At 36.6% G+C, this 25,781-nt stretch overlaps 2 protein-coding genes across 7 annotated transcripts in view; both read right to left on the reverse strand.

The window, feature by feature from the left end:
* Positions 1 to 21,824, reverse strand: part of bltp3b (bridge-like lipid transfer protein family member 3B) — a 49,377-nt gene extending 27,553 nt beyond the window's left edge. For 2 of the 6 annotated variants that reach the window (XM_079816583.1, XM_079816581.1), the window contains exons 1-12: positions 21,537 to 21,776; positions 8,184 to 8,346; positions 5,573 to 5,611; positions 5,280 to 5,371; positions 4,869 to 5,058; positions 4,651 to 4,791; positions 3,185 to 3,355; positions 2,750 to 2,930; positions 2,572 to 2,655; positions 2,335 to 2,481; positions 1,287 to 1,409; positions 1,075 to 1,184 (exon numbers count right to left, since the gene is read on the reverse strand). In XM_079816583.1, coding sequence (XP_079672709.1) covers positions 1,075 to 1,184; positions 1,287 to 1,409; positions 2,335 to 2,481; positions 2,572 to 2,655; positions 2,750 to 2,930; positions 3,185 to 3,355; positions 4,651 to 4,791; positions 4,869 to 5,058; positions 5,280 to 5,371; positions 5,573 to 5,611; positions 8,184 to 8,346; positions 21,537 to 21,580 — 1,485 coding nt within the window. In that variant the 5' untranslated portion in view covers positions 21,581 to 21,776. Of the gene's footprint in view, positions 1 to 1,074; positions 1,185 to 1,286; positions 1,410 to 2,334; positions 2,482 to 2,571; positions 2,656 to 2,749; positions 2,931 to 3,184; positions 3,356 to 4,650; positions 4,792 to 4,868; positions 5,059 to 5,279; positions 5,372 to 5,572; positions 5,612 to 8,183; positions 8,347 to 21,536 lie in introns of all 6 variants that reach the window. The other 4 variants (XM_079816582.1, XM_079816585.1, XM_079816586.1 and 1 more) reach the window with 4 other exon arrangements.
* A 1,642-nt stretch (positions 21,825 to 23,466) lies between these two features.
* Positions 23,467 to 25,781, reverse strand: part of plxnc1 (plexin C1) — a 32,061-nt gene continuing 29,746 nt past the window's right edge. The window contains exon 31 of the mRNA XM_079817841.1: positions 23,467 to 25,552. Within this exon, the coding sequence (XP_079673967.1) occupies positions 25,448 to 25,552 (105 nt within the window). The 3' untranslated portion in view covers positions 23,467 to 25,447. The remainder of the gene's footprint in view (positions 25,553 to 25,781) is intronic.

Consider the following 25,781-nt stretch of genomic DNA (forward strand, 5'->3'; position numbering starts at 1 on the left):
TAAAACATAGAGAAAATATATAACACTAAAAAAATTATTGAATAACATCAAAATTCCACCAACTGTTGTAAGGTTAACAGCCCGATGTGACATATATGTCACCACTGTTTTAAGGTTAACAGCCCGATGTGAACTATATGTCACCACAATATTTTCGTAACTTGTTTTATATCAATTTGTTTAAGAAATGTATTAAAATCAGGTTATGTGTAATCTATGATAAGCTATTAAAATTTTAGAATTGTTGCATGGGTTGAAACGTACCTTTAGTAACAAAAACAAGCGTATTAAAAAATTGCTCACACTGCAACATGTGCTAACCAGACAGGCCACCATTTTGGAGACCACCCGTGTCACTGTGGGTTCTTATGGGTTAATACTGATAAGATGATAATACTACGAATACTACGACTAATAACAATATTAACTGCACTAAGGATTGATGAGCAGCTGGGTTTATGAATATTAAATCACGTTATCTGCGTTTGCTCGAACTGATTTGCGGAAAACAAAACAGGGAAAGTAATAGGTGAGTGCCAGCCAATGATTTTGCCGTTTGCGCATTAGTTTCTTCTTGTTCATAAAGGCTGAATAATTCCAAATGAATACTGTTATTTTACAAGAAAATACAACAAAGATTATTGTTTACATGTAGCACGTCAATTCTGCGTGGTAAGACTCTCTCACGAGTGTGTGAGAAACAAGGAGCACTCTCAGTCGGGTGCCTCACACTATAGTTTACTGTGAGTCAAATACACAGTGAATTCACTGAGATAAACTGAAAGTGTACTTTACGGATCGCTTGACAAAGAGTGAATCTCTCAAGCGCTCAGTGAAAATATATCTGTGTGTACAGGTTCCAAATTGTAGAGTTTGCTCCTCGTTTAGCGATAAACTCCTCCGCAGCTTCAGCCATAGTTGTTTTCGCTCTGCACGTGAGCTGCGAATGAATCATCAACTAGGCTTTATCGTTTTTATCAAGGGAAGACTAATTCCTATCGTGGGGAGAATTTTTACCGTTATATCGCAAGCAATAAGATATCGCCCATCCCTAGTGCGTTTATCCACACAAACCTGATAGATGCTGAAATCTGCCATCCGTAGTACAATTGAGCTGGACATGAGTTGGGTTTTCGGTGCAGATGGAGGCGAGAAGGCAGTGCTGGAGCTGGTGGAGATCTTTCCTGTAGGAAACACACAAACTCAAAAGTCGCAATCACAGTGGACCATCTGCACAAACCGCAGCCATGTGTTTGTGTGGCACCTCAAACGCACACCAGAGGTACCTGTCTCCAGACACCAGCAGCAGTTGGCCGTGGGGGAGAGCGGCCACAAGCCATCTGGGCCTGAGTGCAGCTCCCTAACCATTATCTCTTCACCCTGCGCCTCTAAGACAATCGACTGATGGACTGGGGACACAGAACCCATTACGCAAAAAACCTCTCAAACTAGGACAGGTGTTAGCTGCTATCAGGACACACTTAATGACCACTGCAAAACACACACTCTAAGGACTAATCTAAAGCCATGATTACAATATGCTCATAAACATTAGCCGTACTGCGCTACTGAGCACTTTAGCTAAAGGCCCTTATACAAAGACTCTGCTACACTCTCAGAGGCCACATGGAAAACTTTGACCATAACTGCAACCCATAACTGTGTTGTCGGTGTCATCTAAAAGTGCCCTACAGTCTTTGAGAAGAGCCTTTAAAATAAAGTGTCATACTTTCTTGCTATATTAATAGTGTTTAGATGGGCAGATATCCAGATTTATGCATCTATGAAGAACAGCTGTTAATTAATAACCAGTGTCCAGATCACATTTAAACCAAGAATCCCCCCAAAAAAACAATACATAAATAGTATAAAATGTTGTATTATTTTCATGACAAATACACATTTCGCACCTAAAATCTCATTACCAAAAATGTGTCCAGAAGTTTTTAAGCATTGTAATACCCATTATTATTCTATAGTGGGATTCTCATTACCACAAAACAGTATTTTTAAATGTATTATAACATAATAAAGTAAATCTACCAATGTAAATACTATAAATGTAATACAAATGTACTGCTAAATCAATAATACTATGATGTATAGACACAAAAAATTGTATTACAGTAATATGAGAAAATGTGTTCAATTGTCATGAAAATAATTTCACAATGCAAAAAATATTTATGGTACGAAAACACTTTATTTCTTTCTTTTAACTTTTGATTCAAATATGATCCAGACATAGGATAGGTTGCATGAAACTGAATCCATTTTCAGTTTTTTAGTCACAATGAACCAATCAATGTGTGTTAATGGGCAGGTCGTTCTTACCGTGCTGAGGGGAGCTCTGGGACTGGCCATTGACTACGTTTTTGAGCATATCCACATTAGACTTAAACTCCTCCAGGAGAGAACGGACCCAGGTCTCACGAGACTTTGTGGCCTCGCTGTAATGCATCCAATGCAAACAGCCCTCACCTGAGAGAAAGAAAGGCATTAGTTAATAATCTGAACGTCTTCCTGTTCAACGGGTTATTAAAAGGAAGAATCTATTTTGTTTGAGTTTACCAGCTTTGTGGAAGGGGTAATAGTCCACAGTGATAGAACTGAAAGACAACTGCATTGCGCCACCATCTAATCTCTTATTAATTCCTGCAGAGGGAGAAAAAAAGACACATTTTAGCATAACACCACCAAACTCTCACACTTTGGTGTTAACAGTATTACACGTGGGGGCATGTGGTACCTCTGTCCTTGGTATTGGTGTCATCACAAATATGCAGGTCCAGGTGTGTGATTTGGAGGTGGTGTGAGGTCTCACGAACATCATGGGAGTTGAACAGCCGTTCCATGGAAGCGTTCTGATCTGCTGTGGCTGAAGCCTGCTGTGCGCGCACCTGCTGGGCTGAGGGGGGTGCTGGTGTTACCTAAAAACAACAACACAGTTGAAATATACCATACCAAAATAACACATTACTCAGATAACACATTAAAGACACAAAGACATTTGCGACATTTGATGCCTCACCCACTGCAAAATCTAGGATTGAAAGTTATAACCAGTAGTGGGGCAACAAAATATAACATGGAAAATAGAAGTAAAAATAAAAAAAAGAGGTAGTCTGAAACAGGTGGTGTGGTTGATTGGGGAAGGGATGAGGAAGTGCCCTGAAACACACACCTGTGTGCTATCGGGGGCCATGGTCTTCCTCTGTGCGGCTGATTTCTCCATGGCTTCACTGAGAGACTTAGCATACTGCACCATAGCCTTGAGCTGAGAGTCTGTCAGCACCCACAGCAGGTCATCCAGGATCAGAATTAGCTTTGATGCAACAACATTACAGTCTTTCATCTGGAAAATAAATGGACATACAGCCATGACATACATAATGTGCACATTTCAATTCTTAATTTCTTCATCAAATATATATATACACATACACACTACTGATTTTTTGATGTTTTTAAAAGAATGCTCACCAAGCCTGCATTTATTTGATGAAAAATTGTGAAATCTTTTTACCATTTAAAAAAGCGGAATATATTTTAAAATGTCATTTACTCGTGTGATGCAAAACTCCATCATAACTCCAGTCTTCAGTGCCACATGATCCTTCAGAAATCATTCTATTTGTTACTCAAGAAACATTTCTGATGTTGTGTACCAAGAAGAACAGCATTTATCTGAATTAGAAAGCTTTTGTAACATTATACAACACCGTTCAAAAGTTTGGGGTCAATAAGAATATTTTTGTTTTGGACAGAAATTAAATAAATTAATACTTTTATTCAGCAAGGACACATTAAATTGATCAAAACAAAGTGACAGAAAAGCCATGTATAATGTTACAAAAGCTTTCCATATAACACTAAAGACTGGAGTAATGGAAAAAAAAGCTGAAAATTCAGTTTGACATCACAGGAATAAATAACATTTTAAATATATACAAATAGAAAACCGTTATTTTAAATTGTACTAATATTATTTCCCAATATAGCTGTTTTTGCTATATTTTGGATCAAATAAATGCAGCCTTGGTGAGCAAAAAAGACTTAATTCAAAAACATTATAACTTCTGAACGGTAGTTATTTTATTACAATTATATATACTATATTACATTTTATTTTATACATATACATACACATATATATATATATATATATTTTTTTTTTTTGAAAGTTGTATTGTTTATCTGTTTATTTATTTTTTACAAATCAGAATCTCAAATGTCTTCTGTATTTTACTTCATAATGTTTTTTGGTTGTTGTTTTTTTTACAAATATTTTTAAAAAATTCCAGGTTGGCAAAGGATTTTTAAACCCAAATTTTCTCAAACACCGCTGTATTTCATTTAATCTTACAAGATTTGAGCGTACTAATGCACAGAGTTTTGTTTGTGTGTGTAGCTGAATGCTACCAAGACAAAACCCTCTTATCAGCTGCCAATACTCAGACTACCAACAGAAAAATGGATTCCGGCTGCCCTGACTGATCCATAGAAGAATGAGTACTACACACATTCTCATAAATACACACGCTAGTACATAATGATCCAAAAATCGACAGTTTGGATCTAATTCTGTGCATAACCGTATGTTACTGTTTGAAGGTCTTGTAGGTCTAATGAATGTGTATGGATCCTTACCCTCCTCTTTAACGTGACTCTGATCTTTGATTGGTTAGTAATGAGGCGTATGGGGGCTCTGAGGACCTCATGTTCTGTGTTCTGAATGGCATCTGCTTCAATCCGGATCATCTGCCAGCTCACTTCCTTAAACGTTAGGATCTAGAATGCATCATAGTGTTAGCAGAGAAACATGCCTCATGGCCTCAACATAACACCAGAGAGATCTACGTTGTCACCTCTCCACGTATTGGGTCCAGGATGCGTGTGTATCGCAGGTCACCAGTGGTCCAGCTGGTGTTGACGCTTAAGACCTGGAGCTGCGAGAGCTCGAAGGAGGCATTAAAGGCTTTGGCGCTGATGCGTATCACTATGGAGTTCACAGAGAGTGAGATGCCCTCCACCACTTTCTCCGCAAAACCATATTCACTGGCAAAATGAGAAAAAGATAACAAAATAAACCCACAAATAAACATATAATATCATAATACACGTTTTATACTACAAAAAAATCACCAAAAAATAATATCTAGCCCAGAAAACAAACAAACAATATTTTCTAAGGCTTTTCATAACAGAGGGAACTATGAAAACAGGAAGCAGCAGAGGAGAGATATGAATCAAGGCAGAGTCGATCAACTGAAACTGACCTTTGACCCGAGGCTGTTGCAATAGGTGAAGGACCGTTGGGAGGGCGAGGTTCGTCACAGGTGCTCATCTCCATGACAACTTTATCCAAAGACTGAAAGAAATGATTTACAGCCTCAATAATTTAGCTGCAGAAAATGTAACTACCTTTAATCAGAGCAGTGATTTGAAAAGAAACAAAAATGAAATGAACAAAAAACAAATAAATAAATAAATACACAAAACAAAATTAAACAAAAAGATGTAATATATACACATGTTAATTAATTGAAAAAAATTACTACAATGTTATTACCAGAGTGATTGGATGAGTCTTCAGCTTGGTCCATGGGATCTAGGGCACACAAATATAAAAATAAAATATATTTACAGTTTATGCAACAGGATCCCTTGTAATTAAAGTACACAGCCTGTAATTAGGCACTGTTTGCACTGCAGAACCTTCGCTGAGATATGATGCGTGTAGTCATGTCTATGATGCTGTGCAATAATAATATTGCTGCAAGCCTCTAGATATACTGTATATAATTAGTATTACAAATTTAAATTATTATTATTAATAATATAATGTTACATTGTTATCACTATTATTACAGTAATAATAATAAGTATTAATGCTAACAATAATAATAATACTATAATTATATGAATACATTATTATTATTAGAAAGTATGTTCATTATTATTATCAAGTTATGTTAGATTGATATGATTCATGTTAAATTTAAATATAATTTGTTAAAATAAAAGGCTAGAAAATAAACTATTTTAAACACTACACATGAATTTATAATGTACAATTATGAAACATGTTTATTTATTATGATACTTGCTAAAGATTACATGTGATCTTTATTATAATTTTCACTATTATAATCAATATTAATAATAATTTTGCATTATTATTATAGTAATAATATATTGGCCAATGTTAATTTTAAAATATAAAATATAAAATATATATATATATATATATTTAAAATGTATTAATAAAAATTAACTATTTTCAACACTACAACATTATCTAGATATAGATATAATGATATAATCGTATAATGATATCTATAACTAGATAATGTTGTAGTGTTTAAAATAGTTAATTTTTATTAATACATTTTAAATAAATATATATATATATATATATATATATATATATATATATATATATATTTTTTTTTTTTTTTTTTTTTTTTTTTAATAATAATTTATTTAACATTTTCAAAAATGTCATAGGACTTTTGCTTAAGATATTATTAAATTATTAATTGTTATTAAATTGTAACTTTTTAAAGGGGTGATGAATTGAGAAATCAACTTTCCCTTGAGCTTTTGATATATAAAAGGTCATGGTAATATAAGAATATCCTGTAAGTTTCAGAGCTGAAAACTTCCTTGTTAGTCAAAGAAAAGCTTTTATAGACACCAGGCCCAGCAAACGATCAATCTCAGAATGTGCCCAGCTATAACATCAGAGTGTAGTGAAGCACCGCCTCAACAGAAGAAGAATGTCTGATTCTGTAGCCCCGCCCACCAACTCATAACACAGGCCTACATGGAGCTAAACCGCATCGAATTTCTAAACATACCGCATAAGCTTCATTCTGATCCCAATATTATGAATGCATGGATGAACTTTATTTTTAATGAATATCCAGCTCACATGGGGAAGACATTGCGCGTCTGTTCTTTCATTTCACTGGATTCATTTGTAAACAAGAGACTGGATTTGCAGACAGGATGAGATTAACCACACTTATGTGAGTAAAACTGTTTTTTATATTTGACAGTATTGCATTGTTACAGATCGTTTGATATCTATTGATTATGTGTACGTGTCTAACTGAACATTAGCACACTGTCAAAGGCCGAAGAATCCTTTATTTGTGGTGTTGTTGGTTTATTGCGAATCGGGATCAGACTCGGACATGTATTGGCCAGGGCTCGCAAAGCCCAACGTCCCGGGGCTATTTGTTTTCCAGACGGGCTACCAAAACATTAGCCCAAAACAGGCCATCTTAAATAGTTAAATAACATTCCTTTCTTGATGTGCGTTCACTCTCTTGACTTGATATTTGAAGGAAAAATACAATCGCGGAAGTTTTGATCATGCAGTCTACAACGTCCTTGGTGTGTGTGTGTGTGTGTGTGTGTGTGTGTGTGTGTGTGTGTGTGTGATGCACGGTTCGCGGTTATATCCACCGATCGGGCGTGCCAAGTAATAAAAAAGTAACATTCCAATCAATCGCGGGTGGATGAGAGATAAATCATTGTGTTTGTTTGATAAATAGATGTTGCGAGGCTTGTGGGACGAATCATTTAGTTTGCCGTTTCTCACAGGCTTTCAAAACAGGGGAGCTGAAGCTCATTAAATATGCAAAACTGTTATCCAATCCTAGCCGTGGGCGTTTACTTCCAAGTCTTCAGTGCGGCACGCCCATAAAAACCCAGTGTTTCTTGAGAGAGCCTCAAAACCAGGGTAGAAAATAGCCCATTACTTATTAATTATTATGTTTTTGAATGTAAAAACGACACGGACGTCATAAGTTGACCTCAGACAACAGTATGAAACATTTTTAAAAGCCTGTTCATGACCCCTTTAAAGATTAACTTTACATGACAGCAAAGATAATCTAAAACGTAAAAATAAGGGAAAGCAGCATACACAATTAAATAAACAATATTATCCGAAACTATGCATAAATGAGAAAAACTCTACAAACTGTTTGATAAACGATATGGTACATACAACATAGAACATGGACATTAGGCAACTTTCAATGCAGCCCAACAGTGTAAATCTAGAGGGTTGAGCTTAATCAGCAGAGCTATTCCCAGCAGATCCTATGATTATAGTGTCAGAGGGACTCATAGTGATGATGTGATCAAGAAACCATGGCATCTCATACCCGGATGGCGGCCTTGTTGCAGAAGACTTTATTAATGGCGAGCCAGGTGGGCAGATCCAACATGTTCTGCAAAACCTCCTCATCCAGCTCCAGGTTGGTAAGCTGGCCCTCCCCTTTCAGAGTGCTCAGATTAATCTTATCTGGGGAGAGGTTCTTAGCAAACCTGCAGAAAAGAGAAAGAGAAAGAGGAACAGGAAGAAATGAGGGAATAAAATCAGTAAGATGAATGAAGAGAATGAGGGGAGGGACAAAAAACAACATTGCAGTTTTCCATTATGGTTTAATGGCTCTTTCTCTTGACTGTAATTACAGCTTTACAAGCAAGCAGTCATGCTGTTACCACCCACCACTGAGCTGTGAGATTTCGAGTGTGTGTGTGTGTGTGTGTGTGTGTGTGTGTGTGTGTGTGTACGCTTTCACACATTAATAAAGTTCAATAATGACAGTTCACCGATTAAAGTACACAATATGATCACATATTAGATTATGTGCTTTTCACTGATTACAAAAAAAAAACCCTGACTGGAAGTTATTGATCTTCAATGGAGGGCCGCATTGACTTCAGATCAATAAATAAAAAATGATTTTAAAAAATTGTGTGCTATATAGCACCAATTTTGGTGCTTCAGTGGTTCTTCAGAGGTTCTTCACTGGTTCTTTGACTAAGGTGATATATAGCGCCTCTGAAGAACCGCTGAAGAACCACTGAAGCACCAAAATTGGTGCTATATAGCACTAAAAAAGGTTCCCCTATGATTACGAGCCAAGAACCATTTTTGGTGCCATATAGAACCTTTTTTTTAGAGTGTAGATGGTTAATCAATAAAAGAGTCAGAAAAATGTATTTACGTCATTTAACACCGTAGCCTTGGGTAATCCAAAACTATTGCTGGTCATTTGTCTTACATGGGAAGCTATTCCTTCATTATTCATCGATCCAACCATTAATTGGACAGTAAATGATCCCATTGTTGCGCTCTTTTACTAAAGAGGCAAAAAAATATCTGATGGGTGAAAATGCGGCTCCATTAACAATTGAAATTAATACAACTGCCAACAGGGGAAAGTTAGTACATTTGCATTTTGGAGATCGCAGACAAGCTAAGTTTTTCATATAATGTACTGCTGACATGCCATGCACAATGAAATCAATAGATTAAGAGCGTTCTCTGAAGCTAAGCTTGAACGTATAGCAACTTTGAGGATCTAAATGCGCAACAGTGACCAGGAGAACGTAAGCAGAGCTCTGAATGGCGTGACCTTCTGTTTCTACGCTGATTGATTTTTCAGTTAATGTTTAAGAGTGTTCCCGCAAGAGCAATGTTCTCGGCACGGCTCTCAACACAGAGGTTGATAACACAACTCATTTGTTATCATTTCCTTTAGTTGTTTTCGCTCGGCGGGCTAATGGCACAAACAGGTCAGGGTGTGGAAAAACCGGTCAATCAAAGCCTATGATGTGGCCAAGGTCAATGCTAGTCTGGGCAAATTTTTTTTTTGTTGTGTCATGAATAGCTTGAAGATGTTGGATGGCCTGTTTATTTGACTTTCAGTCCAGTTTAAAAGCACTAACACACAGAGTCGCTTAAGTCTCTCTGACACAAATTAAACCGAAAGCTAGACTTAAAATGATGGCTCCTTTGAGAGTCACCGTTAAATGTGTAATTAGGTCCCAGACTAGGTGTAATCTGTGTTTGAGCGAACAGCCTTAGATGGCCGGTTAATCCGGTTTCACTCCAACAGAATCAAATAAAGAGCTCTATATAAAGGACTACAAGTAGATTATTAAAGCTTATTTACTGAGTGACAAAACAATAATAACTCCTTCAATAACTTCAATGCTTCTCAAATAGAGGCAACTAAGAGTTTAAAAAAACTGTCCAGAGGTAACCACTGACCTGGAAACCTAGAAACAACTGTACTTTAGTTCATGTAAGGATAGATGATTAAGTTCACAGTGTCTGTGTTTCCAAAGACTGAATAAGGATGATAGTATCTAAAGGTCGGAAAGCATCGGAAAAAAAAGCTCTCTTTATAGTCCTGTTTAATGCAATGGAAAATATATAATTAAAAAATTAATTATGTAAAATTAAAAATCAAATATAAATAAATTAAACATTAAACAATAGAAAAGAAAAGCAATACAATATAATTACACCATAAATTAAATTAAATAGAATAGAATAAAAAATATTTAAAAAGTGCATAAAAAAGAAACAATAAAATAAATAAATGTAATTAAACAAAAAAAATTATTAAATAGAAAAAATAAATAAAAACACAAAACAAAACTTGTATAAAAGGTGGGAAAGCATGGCACTCAAAGAGTCTCTCTTTACAGTCCTCCTTAATGCAATGGAAAATATTAAATAAAATAAAACATAACAAAATAATAAAATAAAATGAAATGAAATAAAATAAAAAAGGAATGTAAACTAAAAATAAAATAATAAATAATACATTAAACAATAAAAACATAATTACATCATAAAGTAAACTAAATAGTTATATGAATAAAATATATATTAGATGAATAAATAAATGTAATTAAACAAACAAAAAATGAATTAAACAAAACAAAACTTATATAAAACTTACTGTTATTATTTTTGTAATGAAAATGCAAGTGTTGAGGAGGGGGAAAAAAAGTGAAAGGGTGGAATCGTGATGAGGCAGAGAAGTTTCCTTTTCTGAGTTTCCACAGGACTGTGCTGTGGTGTGAATCACTAAACCGCTGCTGTGTGGGCTTGTTCATTACGGGACGAAAAGTGTGAAACCATGCAAACTTTCATAGACATGCCAGTTCAAAATGAAACGTGAACAGTCTGGCCTCCGCATTACGTAGCTGCGTTCTGGGAACGGTTAAATATTCATTCAGACACGGCCTACCTTCAGTCCCTGATATATCAGATATCGGGTCAGAACGCTCCACCACTACAGTGAAGAGATCGGACACGTGCCACGGTGCCGGCCATGTGACATTAGGTGGGCTCAGCTCAACTACACCTGGGTAATCCAGCAAATCTGAGGTAAATTAATCTTTATTCAGTGAACTTATTACTTCAATGTTGAAAACACAAGGAGGGTCTGAAGATCAAAACCAGTGGGAAGGACAAGTCAATTGAGTATTACAAGTTCACACATTTTTACAATTGCATGTTGTATATCGCCATACTGCCCCATCCTAGATGACAAGAAGGTCATTGAAAGACTATAAAATCAACCTCCTACAAAAACGAACAGTGTTATAACAGTCAACACATTCTGTCCCAGTGATACCAGCACTGCTGAACTGATGTGAGGGTGGTGTCGGGTCTAAACAACACAAGACGGCACTGTCACATGGACAGACCCTCATTCATACCAATCAACTGTCACATAATATGCACAAAGCCCCATAGACTGAAATCACATAAAAGAACGAGTAGACTCACAGCATCTGCATAGTTTTTATATATTCTTTCAGCACTTCATTTATGGCCTGAATTTTGCAGAACACATTCAAAGCTGCAGTCTGTACGTTTTGCCTCTTTGTCGCCATCTCTGTTTGAAACCTGCAATTGCAGTTATTTGCAGAATTATCGTCAGCGTGGGTGAATTTTATGTTTTGAGGAGTTTGTGTGGCTGGCTGTCAGTCACGGCACCGGTGTGGATACTGTACTTCGGAATCACAGATTCTAGGTCTTGTACGACCAAAATTTTCACCGGAAAATGTCATCTGAACAAGTAACATGTCTACCACTTTAGTTCTGATCAACTGAGAAAAAAAGGCATTACAATAAACCGTGCTACCAACAGTGATTAAATCTAACGATCGCTTAGCTCACATCACATCAAACCGTGCAAATTATTATTATTTATAACTTGTTCTCAAATTGTTCATGTTAACAACATCAGCATTGAGTTACTATGTGTATTTAGTTACCTGTAGAAGTGTAGATTTACATTTCTGTACAGTCTAATCCTTTGCTTTTGACAGCAATGATCAATTTAATTATTCCAGCTGCTGTGAGAAAAGGCAATAAATGATCCGCCACCTGCATCATCCTCGCATGCGATATTACTACTAGCCGGACTCCTTCTTTATGTATGGATACATGTTTATGCTCGAATTTCCAGCGGAAAGCTACCGGTACCACTCAAATGATATTATTACAAGCTTACCGTTGTGAATCGGGCCAAGGTAAGGAGATAGTTTTGAACACTGGCTGGTTATGTACTTGCTCAAAAATTTATTTTGGATCATTTTTAACCAAAAAAAAAAGTTATGGACTGCAAGCTTTAAATATGACCAAATATGTTAAACGGAGTAGAAAATACTGTTTAGGCAGCTGAAAGCATAAACTATTATAAAACTATTATACCGTTTCAACTTGATAATGGTGGATGAGGCACATTCAAATTTACTGTAAAATAGCGATAAACTACTGATTGCCAAATTCTGATTAGAATGTCACAATTGGTCTATTATACAATCGCTGCTGCTGCTACTATTTCCTAAAGGGAGTAAGTCACTCCAGTCATGCTTTACAGTAAATTCACCATACAGTAATTAAGTGTGTTTATCATGGTGGCCACTCTGTCTATACTGCCAAGAAATTAGATATCAAGCTGGAATAATGTCATCATTTGCATTTTGGCATCACTGTGGGAAGTAAGCTCACAGATACAGCTTCTTCTGTTACACTGTGATAAGACGCCCCACTACTGTAGGCATCATAAGTGTATTTGAAATTTTGAAGTATACACTTAGCTCTTGTCTGTGAACATAGGAAGCCATTTAAAGTCAACATGAAACAACTTTTATGTAATTTTACATCCATAAATGTAACTTTTTCTTCGAGTGAAACAGGCATTTAAAAAGAAAAACAAATATAGGGTTGGACTTCATTTTATTGAGAATTGAGTGAATTGAGACCAACTCCACTCCTGAAACCACGACCTGTAACCATTGGTTGAAACTTATGTGGCCTTGAAGTCACTTGATACAGAATGTGGTTTTCAGAGGCGGAGCAAACTGAAATGACAGAATTACAAAATGTTAAAGCTACACTGTGTTATATTTTCCCCCATCTAGCGGTTAAAAGGTATATGACCATCCAGTGAATATTAGTTTCTGTTCCTCTCAATTCCGATTTCCTTCCACCTACGGTGGCCGATTTAATCCAAGATTAACATGGCTTCCAGCTCGACCTCGTCCACATTCGACACAGTGCCATCGAGTGTTAAAACGCGAAAGGCGAAGCTTGAATTTACCGGTATGTTCCTCTTTGGCTAATGTACTTTCAAGATGGAGCATATTATAAACTTACGAGAATACTTTATTACTTGAAAGAAGTAAATATACATTAATGAGCACATATATTTTTGAAAGAACTAAGTGTTTTTAGCTAAGAATAAACTAAAAAAGTTACATAGTGTAGCTTTAACATTTTTTCCTTTAAAGGAATAATGTGCACTGGTTGTGCAGAATAATAAGAAGGATCCATTTGAAATTTTAATGTTTCTATTCAACTTATCAAGTGACAAATTCTCAGTATTTTGTCGACCATACCTAACTCAATAGCAGCTTGGATCCCTGCACTCACTGGATGAATTTCAAAGTGTGGGCATCTCTTGAATGAGATGCTTGAAAGAGATTATGCCCCAGTTATGGTGACTTATTATTAATCTAATGCTTTACGCCAAGGACACAGAAGGAGAGCTCTGAATAGCCCAAACGCAGCAGTTATTCACAGGATGACAGAAGCCCTCATAGACCCTTTGCAAATGTCACAGTGATACACACACAAACAAACAAGTGCAATGTGAGTGTATGTAGCCTCATAGAGCCGTCCTCAGCACAGGGTTTTAGACAAGCCCAAGAGGTGCATGATAGGCAGGAAAAAAAATCAGCATCCAATGGGAGTCGTTAGAGAACAACAGCTGAGGGACAGAACCCAAGGAAGGTCGGCATGGCGATAACATTGACAGAAGCAAGGATGAACAGCACAGCGGTAAAAAAGAACAGACGGTTACTTTACTAAGGGCTTTCCTCCAGACAGAAGACATTACTGCTCTTTTTTTATGGCCTACAAATACTGATCAACCCACGCTATGGTCAAGAACTGAACCACTTGCTATATAAACATAGACCTACTAAACATATAAACCCAATAAACATTTTTAATTAACTTCTCAGAGGACACAACACTCACTAGAAAAAGTGATCAGTTGACTTAATTTAAAAAAAAGTGAGGAAAACCAGTGACTTCAAAATATTAAGTAAATAAACTTCACGTGTATTGAAAAATAATAAGTAAAATACGTGAACTTGACAGTTCAACATAACTTATTTTTTTCAATTACGTATGAGGATTTTTTTACTTAATTTAAAGGCAACCAGTTTCCTCACTTTTTAATTCAACTGATCACGTTTTACAGTGCGCAACTGATCCGCGGTTGTATACCACAAACACAGCATTTAATTAAAATTTTTTTATTTCAAATCCAAAAGTTGTTACTGAACATGGCTTGTCAGAATTGCAATTCTCTTTGTTTACACTTTCATAGATGTCACGTTTTAACGTAGTACATTTAAACAACGTTTTATTCAATTAATTACTTTATATTTATATAGCCTATACTTTAGATTTAGCTCACACAAGTGGCAAACATTTAAATATAACTTATAGCCTATAAACATTTTAAATTAGAAACTTACAATACGCTATATACAAAAACAGCCGACTCTCGTCTTTTCTTTCGTCTTTAAACCCTTTTAAAAGCAGGTCATAAAGACCTTTGTTTTCCCCCCTCCAGGAACGTACGTGCTCTCCATTATTTCATTTTTTTTAACCTAAATGCCAGGTAAGGTGTCGTTTCCTTGCTTTATCCGAGAAAAAAAAGCCATGTGTTGACTTTGAAACAGAGTATATTTTAAATTATATGCATCTGTGGTAAAATTACTAGATTTTCGCGTCAGTACATGTTTATTTTAAAGCGAACAATGTGCTGTCACTTTAATTCCGCAGTGCAGCACAGCAAAAAATAGACTCGGTACGGAAACGATCGCCGCACTGCTGCAGACGCACCGCACCTGGAACGGACTGACGGACAGCATCCGCGTGCAGTGTGAAAGCTGTAATCCGTTAACATGGGTACGGAAAAAAATACGCACCGCATACGCACTGCAAACGGAGTATGTGTGAAACGGGCATTAAAGAGTCTGATTCTTAGGCCGCATGTCCACCAAAGCATTTTTAGCCGGCTGAAAACACTAGGCGTTCTGCTGAAAACGCAGCGTTTTTTTCAGTTGAGACTCTTTGCTTGTTATGATACGGAATATCCACGGAAGTGTTACTAGTATCTCATTTCACAGATAGTTTGTTTCTGTATGGATTCAATATAAAAATGCTGATACAATGTAAAGTATTTGCTCTGGCTCTTGTTTTAAATTATTTTGTTCAGTTATTATACTGCTTGTTTTCAACTGTTGGCATTGTACGGTGTGTGGCGGTTGGTCGGTGTTGTATTTGTCCCGCCCCTCCTCCATTGTGATTGGACGGCTGGGTGAAAAGTGACAGTGATGAGCACTGCGTTTTACTCAAAGTTGAACATTCTTCAACTCTCGGCGACCAGTAAAAAAATGCTGAGCGCTCAGCACTTGAGCGTGAAATACTCGCTCAGCGCCTCATTACGCTCATGGCGTTCTAAAAACGCATGCAGTGCTCCCATTGAAAACAATTGAATACGCCAGCCAGCCGCGTGAAAAAACACTTTGGTGGACACGCAGCCTTTTGCTAAACATGGCCAAAATTTTAAAAAACGAGTTGGACGTATGTAGGGGTGTGCATATATCGTCTGAGATAATTGTTGTGTTAACAACTTTTTAATCAACATTCAATACTGATTCATGTCAAATCAGTTTCATTACACTGTCACTGACCCTTCTTAAGACTAGTCTTTCAAAACACAACCCATCAGCTCAATTTCAAAACATATCTAGGCCTAGATCTACATTTCCTTATTTCTAAGACTGTGAAGCTAAAAAGCTAAAGTCTAACTACCAAAGAATCAAGGGGAAACTCCACAAGCAGCCATTTGCTGTGGTTCTCTGAGTCTGTGTGGGTGTGCAGTTGAGATCAGACAACCTCCTTTTGGATAAATTAAAAGGTGCTTTAAGTTTCACTTCAGTTCACACTAAAGTGAAACCTCGGCCTCAATAGTAACCCATATCAACATAATCGACCAAAGCTGCTAAAAAGCAACATGTTGCTTTTCAGGTCTATTGCAATAAACCTGATCGATGCTAAAACTGTAGAAGTGCTGTTGAAAATGCACCTGGGAATGCATCTGTTCAATTGTGTCAGTCAGACCGCTGCCTCTTTCCTGTGTGGGTGTTGATTTTTTTACAGTCTTCCACTTTAAAACATTTTATTCCTCCTTGTGAAAAAACATTTGAAGCGTACAATGAGTATTGTGTTACTTTAATTTAATAAAGTAACCAAAATCAAGTCACACAAAGATTAAGTCAAAAATGATTAACTCTACTGTACTCACCCTCAGGTCTTTAGAAACCTGTATGACATTCTTTCTTCCATGGAGAACAAAAGGAGAAGTTTAGCAGGATGTTCAGGCTGCTCTTTTCCATACAGTGAACTTGAATAGTGACTGGTCTCCACCCAATTTCATTATATGAAAAACAGCAGCTCTTTCAGGTTTGGAACAACTCTGATGTGAGTAAATAATGACTTTTGTGGGTGAACTATCCCTTTGGATCAACCGTGGTCGTAAGAATAACACTGATTTTCTGATGGAAATAATATTCTCAGTCTGGCTTGGAGCTCATGCAGTATCTGAAAAACTAGTTCTGAGAGGGCAAACAGCCTCATTGACCACCACATGAGTTTTACCCTGGTTTTACAATGAATAACCATGAGCACACACTAACAGAATGTAGGACTGTGTTATTTATTTCACCTTTTAAAATGGGGGCCACCGACTAGAAATACAAGCCAGGCATGTTTCATTCCACTAATGCCTAGCTTCAAATCAGACCTCTTCAGGGCATCTTCTCATTTTCACAGACCCTCGAAAAACATTATAAATTATGTAATATAAATAATATGTATATATTATAATGTAATATACTTAAAATAATATAATAGTAATTTTCATATTATGCGTACCCGAAGTACCAAAAAAGTTATTTCTACCAAAAGACTACTACAGACTGAAAAAGTGCTGCTGCAAGATCTAAACTTGATTTTGTGTAGGTCAAAGTCTGGGCGATAGTCTCTCAGTGGCAAATTAATTCTACACAACGTCATAAACAATAAGTCAAGGTCCATAGAGTGCATTTTTAGAAGGCCTTGAGCGCCACTATTCCTCCAGAAAATGCAGAGTTCGCAACTAACATATACAAGCCCCAAACCTATTCACCCTGAATGTAGGGCATGGCCGAAAGTTACGACCCTTATGAGATGCCATCCCACACATCTTTATTTTATCACGCTGACTGGTCAACATCGTGGAACTGAGCTTTCGCTTATCAAATGAGACAACATTTCACCATTTTACCAAATGCCCTTGTGTCATTTTGAATGAATAGGTGTAGTATTGTATTTCATCTGGATTCGCTCCACTGAGGGAATAAATAATGCAGGTAGGTTGGACTCAAGAACTGACACTACAATGGCACACAATAGTGAAACCATTTGGCACAATGTGCACTCGGCCGCAAAGGCGAAACATTGTTTCTATTGAACCCAGGCCTCATTCTAACAAATCCACCCAGACTTAATTCAAGTTTCCACAACAAACTGAACACATTAGAAGTTAAGAGACACGACTCTATCACCCTGCGCAACTTAAGGGTCGACTGTCTTAGGGGCCATTCACACCATGGACAATATCTATAAAGTTGTAATAATAATGATTATAATACTAAAACAATATGCAAGTCCATGCCACAAGTGAGGAACGGTCTCACTCGACTTGCTTTTAGAATTCTTTATTTCTATCTGGTACAATAAAATCATTGACAGCCAATCAGAATCCATCCAACTTTTAAAGAGCTTGTGTATTTTATGCAGAAAATGATATATGTGAATGAAGATGCGAGAACACAATGTTGTTGATTGTATGGAAGCTAATATAGTTATTTTTATAGTTATCATTTTTGGTGTGAATAGGCCTTAAAAGTCCTGCGGATTTCTTTCAACACAACTGGAATGCATTTTCAGAAAGTTTTACATATCTCCTGAACATCCTTTTTTTGTCTATTAAAGAGATAGTTCACCCAAAAATAAACAATTTAGGTAACATAAAAAAGGTACGTTTTTCACTTTACTAAAGCATAAAAATATCATAATATGCTTGCCGATATGTAAGAAAACATGCTAAATTCACCTAGGCCTACTTGTTTCTCAGAAAAACAATGCTACAGCCAGTTTGAAATGTGTGTTCCGTGTCAGAATATCCGTTTTTGTTTTGGTCTGAGTGAAACCGCACGCTGACGGTTTACCCAATAGTATTTTGACACCCCAGGCCAGTTGGCATACCGCTGCTTTGGAAGCCAGCAAACAAACTGGGTCAGAAATCGCAGATTCTACCCAACCTAAAAAGCCTCAGCATCCATCTAAAAATCTCTATGAACGAGAGCATTAAAACGCATATAAATCAACTCATCAACTTACAATGTGGCTTTCATTGTCAATTGCGCTCACTCCTGTTGCGTGTCCTCAAGCTGGCAACCCACGCGTGAGCATCGAGTCTGAGGAGGAGGGGGCGGGGAAAACAACGATCTCCAATATTTTGAATTTGGACTGTAGTACCCATTTCAACCACTATTTGTCAATCCTACATTCCGCACCTTTAAGTCATAATTGCTCGTGTTTTTTCTGTCAATAAAATGAAAAGTCAATGGGGTTCAATGTTGTTTTAGACCTCAAAATGCCCCACAAAAGAAAGTCACACAAATTTGTTAAAAAAAAAAAATCGATTCACCTAACTATCGCGATATTTTTGTTCACGATTTTAAAATCCAGAATCGATATTAATTCAAATTAAATTGCTTTATTTTAGCCCTTGATTGTAGACAAGGTAGACAGAAGTTACCCGCTTTTCTTCCAACAGAGGGTGAAATGTGTCATTATCTATGAGTGTTAAGTGATCTAATATCTCTTTCAAGTGGACGCGTGTAAGTGATGTGAGACTGAATGCACTGAAAAGACCTTGCGCTACTTCATATGCTGAAAGAGAGATAAGACAGTAGAGCTGCACGATTAATCTGTAAAAGATTGGGATCTCAATTCAAACACCTACGCGATCTTATTCCATTTCGTCTGTTTATTAAACCTTTGACAAAATCATATCGCAACATTCAAATCTGTGTTGGCGCTGCCGCTCATCCAGAGAGAGTTATGTATGAAACAGCTTCACAAACAGTCTTTTCAACCTCATAGTATCATTCTTTCTGTGATACAATAGTTCAAATGATCAAATCATAGAAGTACTGGGATATAAGTTTATAAATCAAATATAAACACTGATGTCTACGGTAGCGATCATATCACCTTTTCAAATAATGACTATCTATTACATCGTTTACAAACGACAAACGACTGTTAAATAATTTTTATTTGTTACTGAATCGCTTATTCAAGAGAATGTAGTACTGTATGATGCTTCTGAAATAAAACTGTGATGAATTTTTTTTGTAAATATGACTAAACTTATACATCATGTATAGTCTGTTTAAGTGTATGATTTTACTTTTCCCCATGGTCCAATGTTAAAAAAACATGGACATTTTTTTTAAATTCCCAATACATATTGTATCGGCACCCAAGTATCGTGATAGTATTGATTCGAGAATAAGGTGTATCGCCCCAGACATACAAATTTGGAATGAAGACAGATTTTTAATTTTTGAGTGAACTATCCCTCTAAAAAACTTGGCTAATTTGATTTTGTAGACCTCTCAGCTCTTTTACCATGTATTTCCACTGAAATTCTGCAGATATTGTCCTAATATTAGCACAAAATGTCCAAATTTGTACATCACACCCAAAATTACCGCAGACACTCAAGGGGACAAGTCACCTACCCAGTATTACGATTTAAAGTCACGATGAACGAAAGATCTGTTCCTCCATAATTTGATGTACTTCCAAGTGTAACAGCTTATCGAGAAAAAAACACAGGGTGGAGACTTGGTTTTATGCATTGGATGTTGATTGGATTTTGAGATGGGGCTGTTGCTTTTAAAAATGGAGGCAGATGAAGGCGAGCTTGAAGGGGTGGGGCTTAAATCAGGGGTATCCAATCATGCTCCTGAAAGGCCACTGTCCTTCAGAGTTTAGCATCAACCAATTAAACACTGGAACCGGCTACTCAAGCTCTTACTAGAAACTTCCAGGCAGGTGTGTTGAGGCAAGTTGGAGCTAAACTCTACAGGACAGTGGCCCTCCAGGATTGAGTTTGGACACCCCTGATTTAAGTGGACTAAATGATTGGAGCAGTCCTGTATACGTCACCAGGGGAAAATCTGTTATTTTCACTACAACAGTGGTTCCCAACCCTGGTCCTGGTCTCCCTAAACAAACACATAATTAAACTCATCAGCTTGGGTGTGTCAGATCAAAGAAACATCAAAAATGTGCAGTGTTGTGGCTACTCCATGACCAGGATTGGGAACAAGACGATCTAGTTATGCAAGACGCAAGACGATCTAGTTATGACATCTTGGTTAAAAATGTATTTAAAAAAATGAAAAACATGCATGGATTTTTCATTTCATGCTGATTTTAAGATCTATAAACATGGGGTTTTCACATTCAGACTATTAAACCTGACACTTATCTCTCATAATCATAAATATCTGGATAAATCATTGGGTTACATCCTCTAAGCATCCTACTAGACTACTTGATAACAAACTGACCTTTAAGTGTCAATTAAATACAACATTAGGCTGGAAATGGGGTCAGGCTGTCATGCCAATAATAAGTGAATCCACTTATTACCCAAGATTTAACCTCTCTGAAAGGGATGAGGGGTGGCTTCAGAAGCAGAAGACATCTAGAAATGGATTTAGCCAGCTCTGTCACACTGACCCATAAAAACACATTAAGATTAGAGCAGACAGACTAGTTTAGCTGGAGACATGACACCCAAAGCATGTTTTGACATCAACCCAGTGGAACAGCATTTTCTCTGGCAAACTGTCAAATCCCAGTTATGACCCATCGGCATGTGTCATCCAGCACAGCCACATCAGCAGGACTCATCCCAGCCTACGAGTCACGGTTAAAATGTATCAGGCATCGACATGTATGTAAAGTGTGTCAGTAAGGGATCAGCTCTAACCTGGAGAGATGTTTCAGGATCTGTTTCTTGATCAATCCAGCCATGACCGGTATCTCATCAATCACTTATCCAAGGACGCGCGGTAGATTTTGGAAGCTATACATTTTAGGTTTCCACTCCGGAGTCAACCGGAGTGCTTTCTTCTAAATAACGAAGTGTCGTAATGAGCGAATATAAACATGACTCGTAGAGGCGTCTGTCGCTACCGCTTTACCGTCGGGTCCATGTTGAATGCGCAGTGACGCGTCGGTGGCCAAGCGCGCATGCGCAGGAGCACCCCACGAAAATGAGGCTCGCCCAACTCCGTTGAGCCAATAGGAATCCGGCTTGAATTTTGCGTCACATCATAGCTATATTCTTGTTTTATTCATTTTGAAAATGAGGTACTGTTGTTTAAATTCTGATTAAAAAATTAATAAATAAAAAATAAACATATTTTGGCATTGAGCACCTTCTGTAAGAATGAAAATGAAGACATCTGTCATTTGTGTTTCTCTTGTAATGTATGTATCATCAATTTTCTGGACTGATTTGAGCTCTTATTGTTTTTCTAAAGTGAACTGTAATCTACACATTAAGAATGCCATTTGTCTTTTTGAAAACCCAAACCTGTTAACTTCCTTATCCTTGTGGCAAAGTTTTATTTTCACAAACAAAGTTTTCTGAAGAAAATTCCTACTTTTAAAGATTTCTTATGTGAAGTAGTGCCTATATTTAATCAAAACACTAAGAATAATTGATAAAAATGTACTTCTATTTTGAAGAAATGTGATGAGATCTTTCATGTACCATGATTAATATCTGTTTGCTTTTTTCTTCTATTTCATTATTTCCATTTTTGTTCTATGATTGTGGAATAATGATTTGACTTGTTTAATATGTACATTGTTAGAAATGTTATATATTTCTAAGAGATGCATGTTTGTAATTTGTTTTTTCTTGAATTAAAAAAATATATATTTTGGCATTGCGCTCATGTAAGGAAAATTTGGAAAGATTTGACTAGATTTGTAATTGATATCATTGACCCCCACTTTTTCTTTGTGTTTAGAAAACGTTATATTTGGTTTTGCTAATATCCCCACAAATAGACAGAAAGAATGCTATATTATACATTTTATTTAATTGTTTGCTAAATTTCATATACATAAATTTATCTACAGTAAAACCCAACATTTGTTTTTGGTTCTTGAAAAAGAAAGTAAAATATGTATCAAAAATAAGAAAGCAATTATTAAAACTGTTGTGAGTCCATATGGGAGTCCTTTATATTTATATAATGTTTAGCCTATAACGTTTGTTTGAAGTTTAGCCTAATAAAAATATATATTAATATTCAATTGGTAAATGAGGTCAAAGAGATTTCTTTTAAACTTATTCATTGCTGCTGCTGCTGCTGTGTGTGTGTGTGTGTGTGTGTGTGTGTGTGTGTGTGTGTGTGTGTGTGTGTGTGTGTGTGTGTGTGTGTGTGTGTGTGTGTGTGTGTGTGTGTGTGTGTGTGTGTGTGTGTGTGTGTGTGTGTGTGTGTGTGTGTGTGTGTGTGTGTGTGTGTGTGTGTGTGTGTGTGTGTGTGTGTGTGTGTGTGTGTGTGTGTGTGTGTGTGTGTGTGTTTTAGTGTGTGTGTGTGTCTGTGTGTGTGTTGGTATTGCTCATTAAGATAAACACCATGATAAACCTTGTCCTGAATATTGATACATTATTGGATATGTTTCATTTTATGTTTTTATTCTTTCTTCTTTAATATTTTATATATTTTTTTTGGTGTATTCTATTTTTCTAGAAATGGAATAAACACTGATCAAACTACGACAGTTATAATTAATCTATTTATTATTGATTGGAAAAGCCATACTCCTAAACAGAAATGGGCAAATAGTAAATCGAACAACAGCCATTGTGACAGGCAAATGCACCCCAAAAATAATTGAATAGTTTCTACATATTTTTATTGTTCTGCATAGCAATTAATCAATACATATTTTATGCTCTGGAAAAAAAAACAGTACCGAACTTGTACCCAAAGGGAGGCAGAAAGCCATCCTAGGTGTATATGACATTCTTCTTTCAGACGAATACAATCTGAGTTATATTAATAAATGTCATGGCTCTTCCAAGCTTTATAATGGTAAATGGCAGCCCAAAATTTGAAGCCCAAAAAAGTGCATCCATCCATTATAAAAGGGCTCCACATAGCTTTGGGGGTTAATAAAGGCCTTTTGAAGTTTCTGGATTACTTTTATAATGGATGCACTTTTTTAGGCTTCAAATTTTGGGCTGCCAATCACTCCCATTATAATGCTTGCTAGACAGGAGTTTTTTTTAAATATAACTCTGATTGTATTAAGAAGAATGTCATATATGCTACACATAGCTTGAGGGTGAGTAATGGTGTAATTTTCATTTTTGGGTGAACAATCCCTTTAAAGGATTAGTTCACTTTAAAATGAAAATTTCCTGATAATTTACTCACCCCCATCTCATCCAATATGTTAGTGTCTTTCTTTCTTCAGTCGAAAAGAAATTACGTTTTTTGAGAAAACATTTCAGGATTTTTCTCCACCCAATGGACTTCCATGGCAACCAAAATGTTGAAGGTCCAAATCAATGCAGTTTCAAAGAGCTTCAGGCGCTCTGCGCAATCCCAGTTGAGGAATAGAGTCTTATCTAGCGAAACCATCGGCCATTTTCAAGAATAAATAAACATTTAAATACTTTTTAACCTAAATTGCTCATCTTGTGCTGCTCTGCGACGTGCCACGGATTGCAGAATCATGTCAGAAAGGTCACGCTAGACATAGGCGGAAGTACCGCCCCAAGCAAACGTGCGAAGACTAATACAAACACCCTTTACAAAAAAATACTCCATGTCCAATTTCAAAATCGTCCGACATCATTGTTAAACCTTTTTTTTAAAGGATGTTTGCATTAGTCTTCGTATGTACGTTTTGTAAACACAGGGGCGATACTTCTGCCTACGTCTAGCGTGACCTTTCCGTGATTGCGCAATCCGTGGTGTGTTGCAGAGCAGCGCAAGATGAGCAATTTAGGTTAAAAAGTATATACATGTTTCTTTTTTTTAGAAAATGACCGATGGTTTTGCTAGATAAGACCCTATTCCTCAGCTGGGATCGTGCAGAACCTCTCTCTGAAGCCCTTCGAAGCCCTTTGAAACTTGACCATTGATTTGGACCTTCAACATTTTGGTTGTCATTGAAGTCCATAGTGTGGAGAAAAATCCTGAAATGTTTTCCTCAAAAAACAAAATTTCTTTTCGACTGAAGAAAGAAAAACATGAACATTTTGGATGACATGGGGGTGAGTAAAATATCAGGAAATGTTCATTTTGAAGTGAACTAATCCTTTAATAACTTAACATAATAACTAGTGTGACCAATAGAGGGCGACAAAAGAACACAGATTAACGGTGATCACACTTGTGCATGTAACATTGGTTTAAAATAAAACTACACACATTGTATTAGTATAGTGCAGACCAGGACAGCAAAATGCCCCCCTAAAAGTTTGATCTATTTTCAAAAGTAATGTACAAAATGTATACCTTGTAGTAAAAGAATACATGATTAAGAAAGCAGGAACAAAATCGAATTAAACCATATTAATCAAGTTTTGCATTGCTTTGCTTTACCAAGTCATATGGCTGAGATACATTGTATAGACAGCTCAGTGTTAGTCCAATATAAGCTCAGTGATAAGCTTCTCTAAAACCCTAGTTCATCAATATACATTACATTCACTTGGTCCCTACAGTGTCCAATAGACAGAGGTGAATCCGTCTTTCCTATTATAATGCTGATGACAATGGCAGTATCTATGAGTGAGACGCTTCCAGTTTAATGACCATCTTAAAAAAAACAGTGTGAATACCCATTTGAATAACAATATCTGGAATTTCAGCTCCAACCACCTCGTTTCATGCTGTCAAAAAGCTCCTTTACTTTGTGCATGTCCTCTTTCAGCCTAGCAGGGGCGTCTGTCTGTTCCAGTTTCTGAGAAACCTGTAGAGACCGAGAATTAAAAAGAAAAAGTTATTCTATTGTACTCCACAATCTGAATCTGAATTGTGACCACCCAACCGTCAAATGATTTCTATGGGAACATACAGTATCAAGTCTCATTTCAAAACAGGTTTTGAACATCCTGAAGTAAAACAGGATGTGAAAGTGTTGTCACATTTCATTAAAGTGGCAAAATGGGTTTCCTTTATAGAATTTCTGTGGCTTCAAA

The sequence above is a fragment of the Gobio gobio genome (assembly GCF_949357685.1).
Source record: "Gobio gobio genome assembly, chromosome: 5".
NCBI classification, from domain to species: domain Eukaryota; kingdom Metazoa; phylum Chordata; class Actinopteri; order Cypriniformes; family Gobionidae; genus Gobio; species Gobio gobio.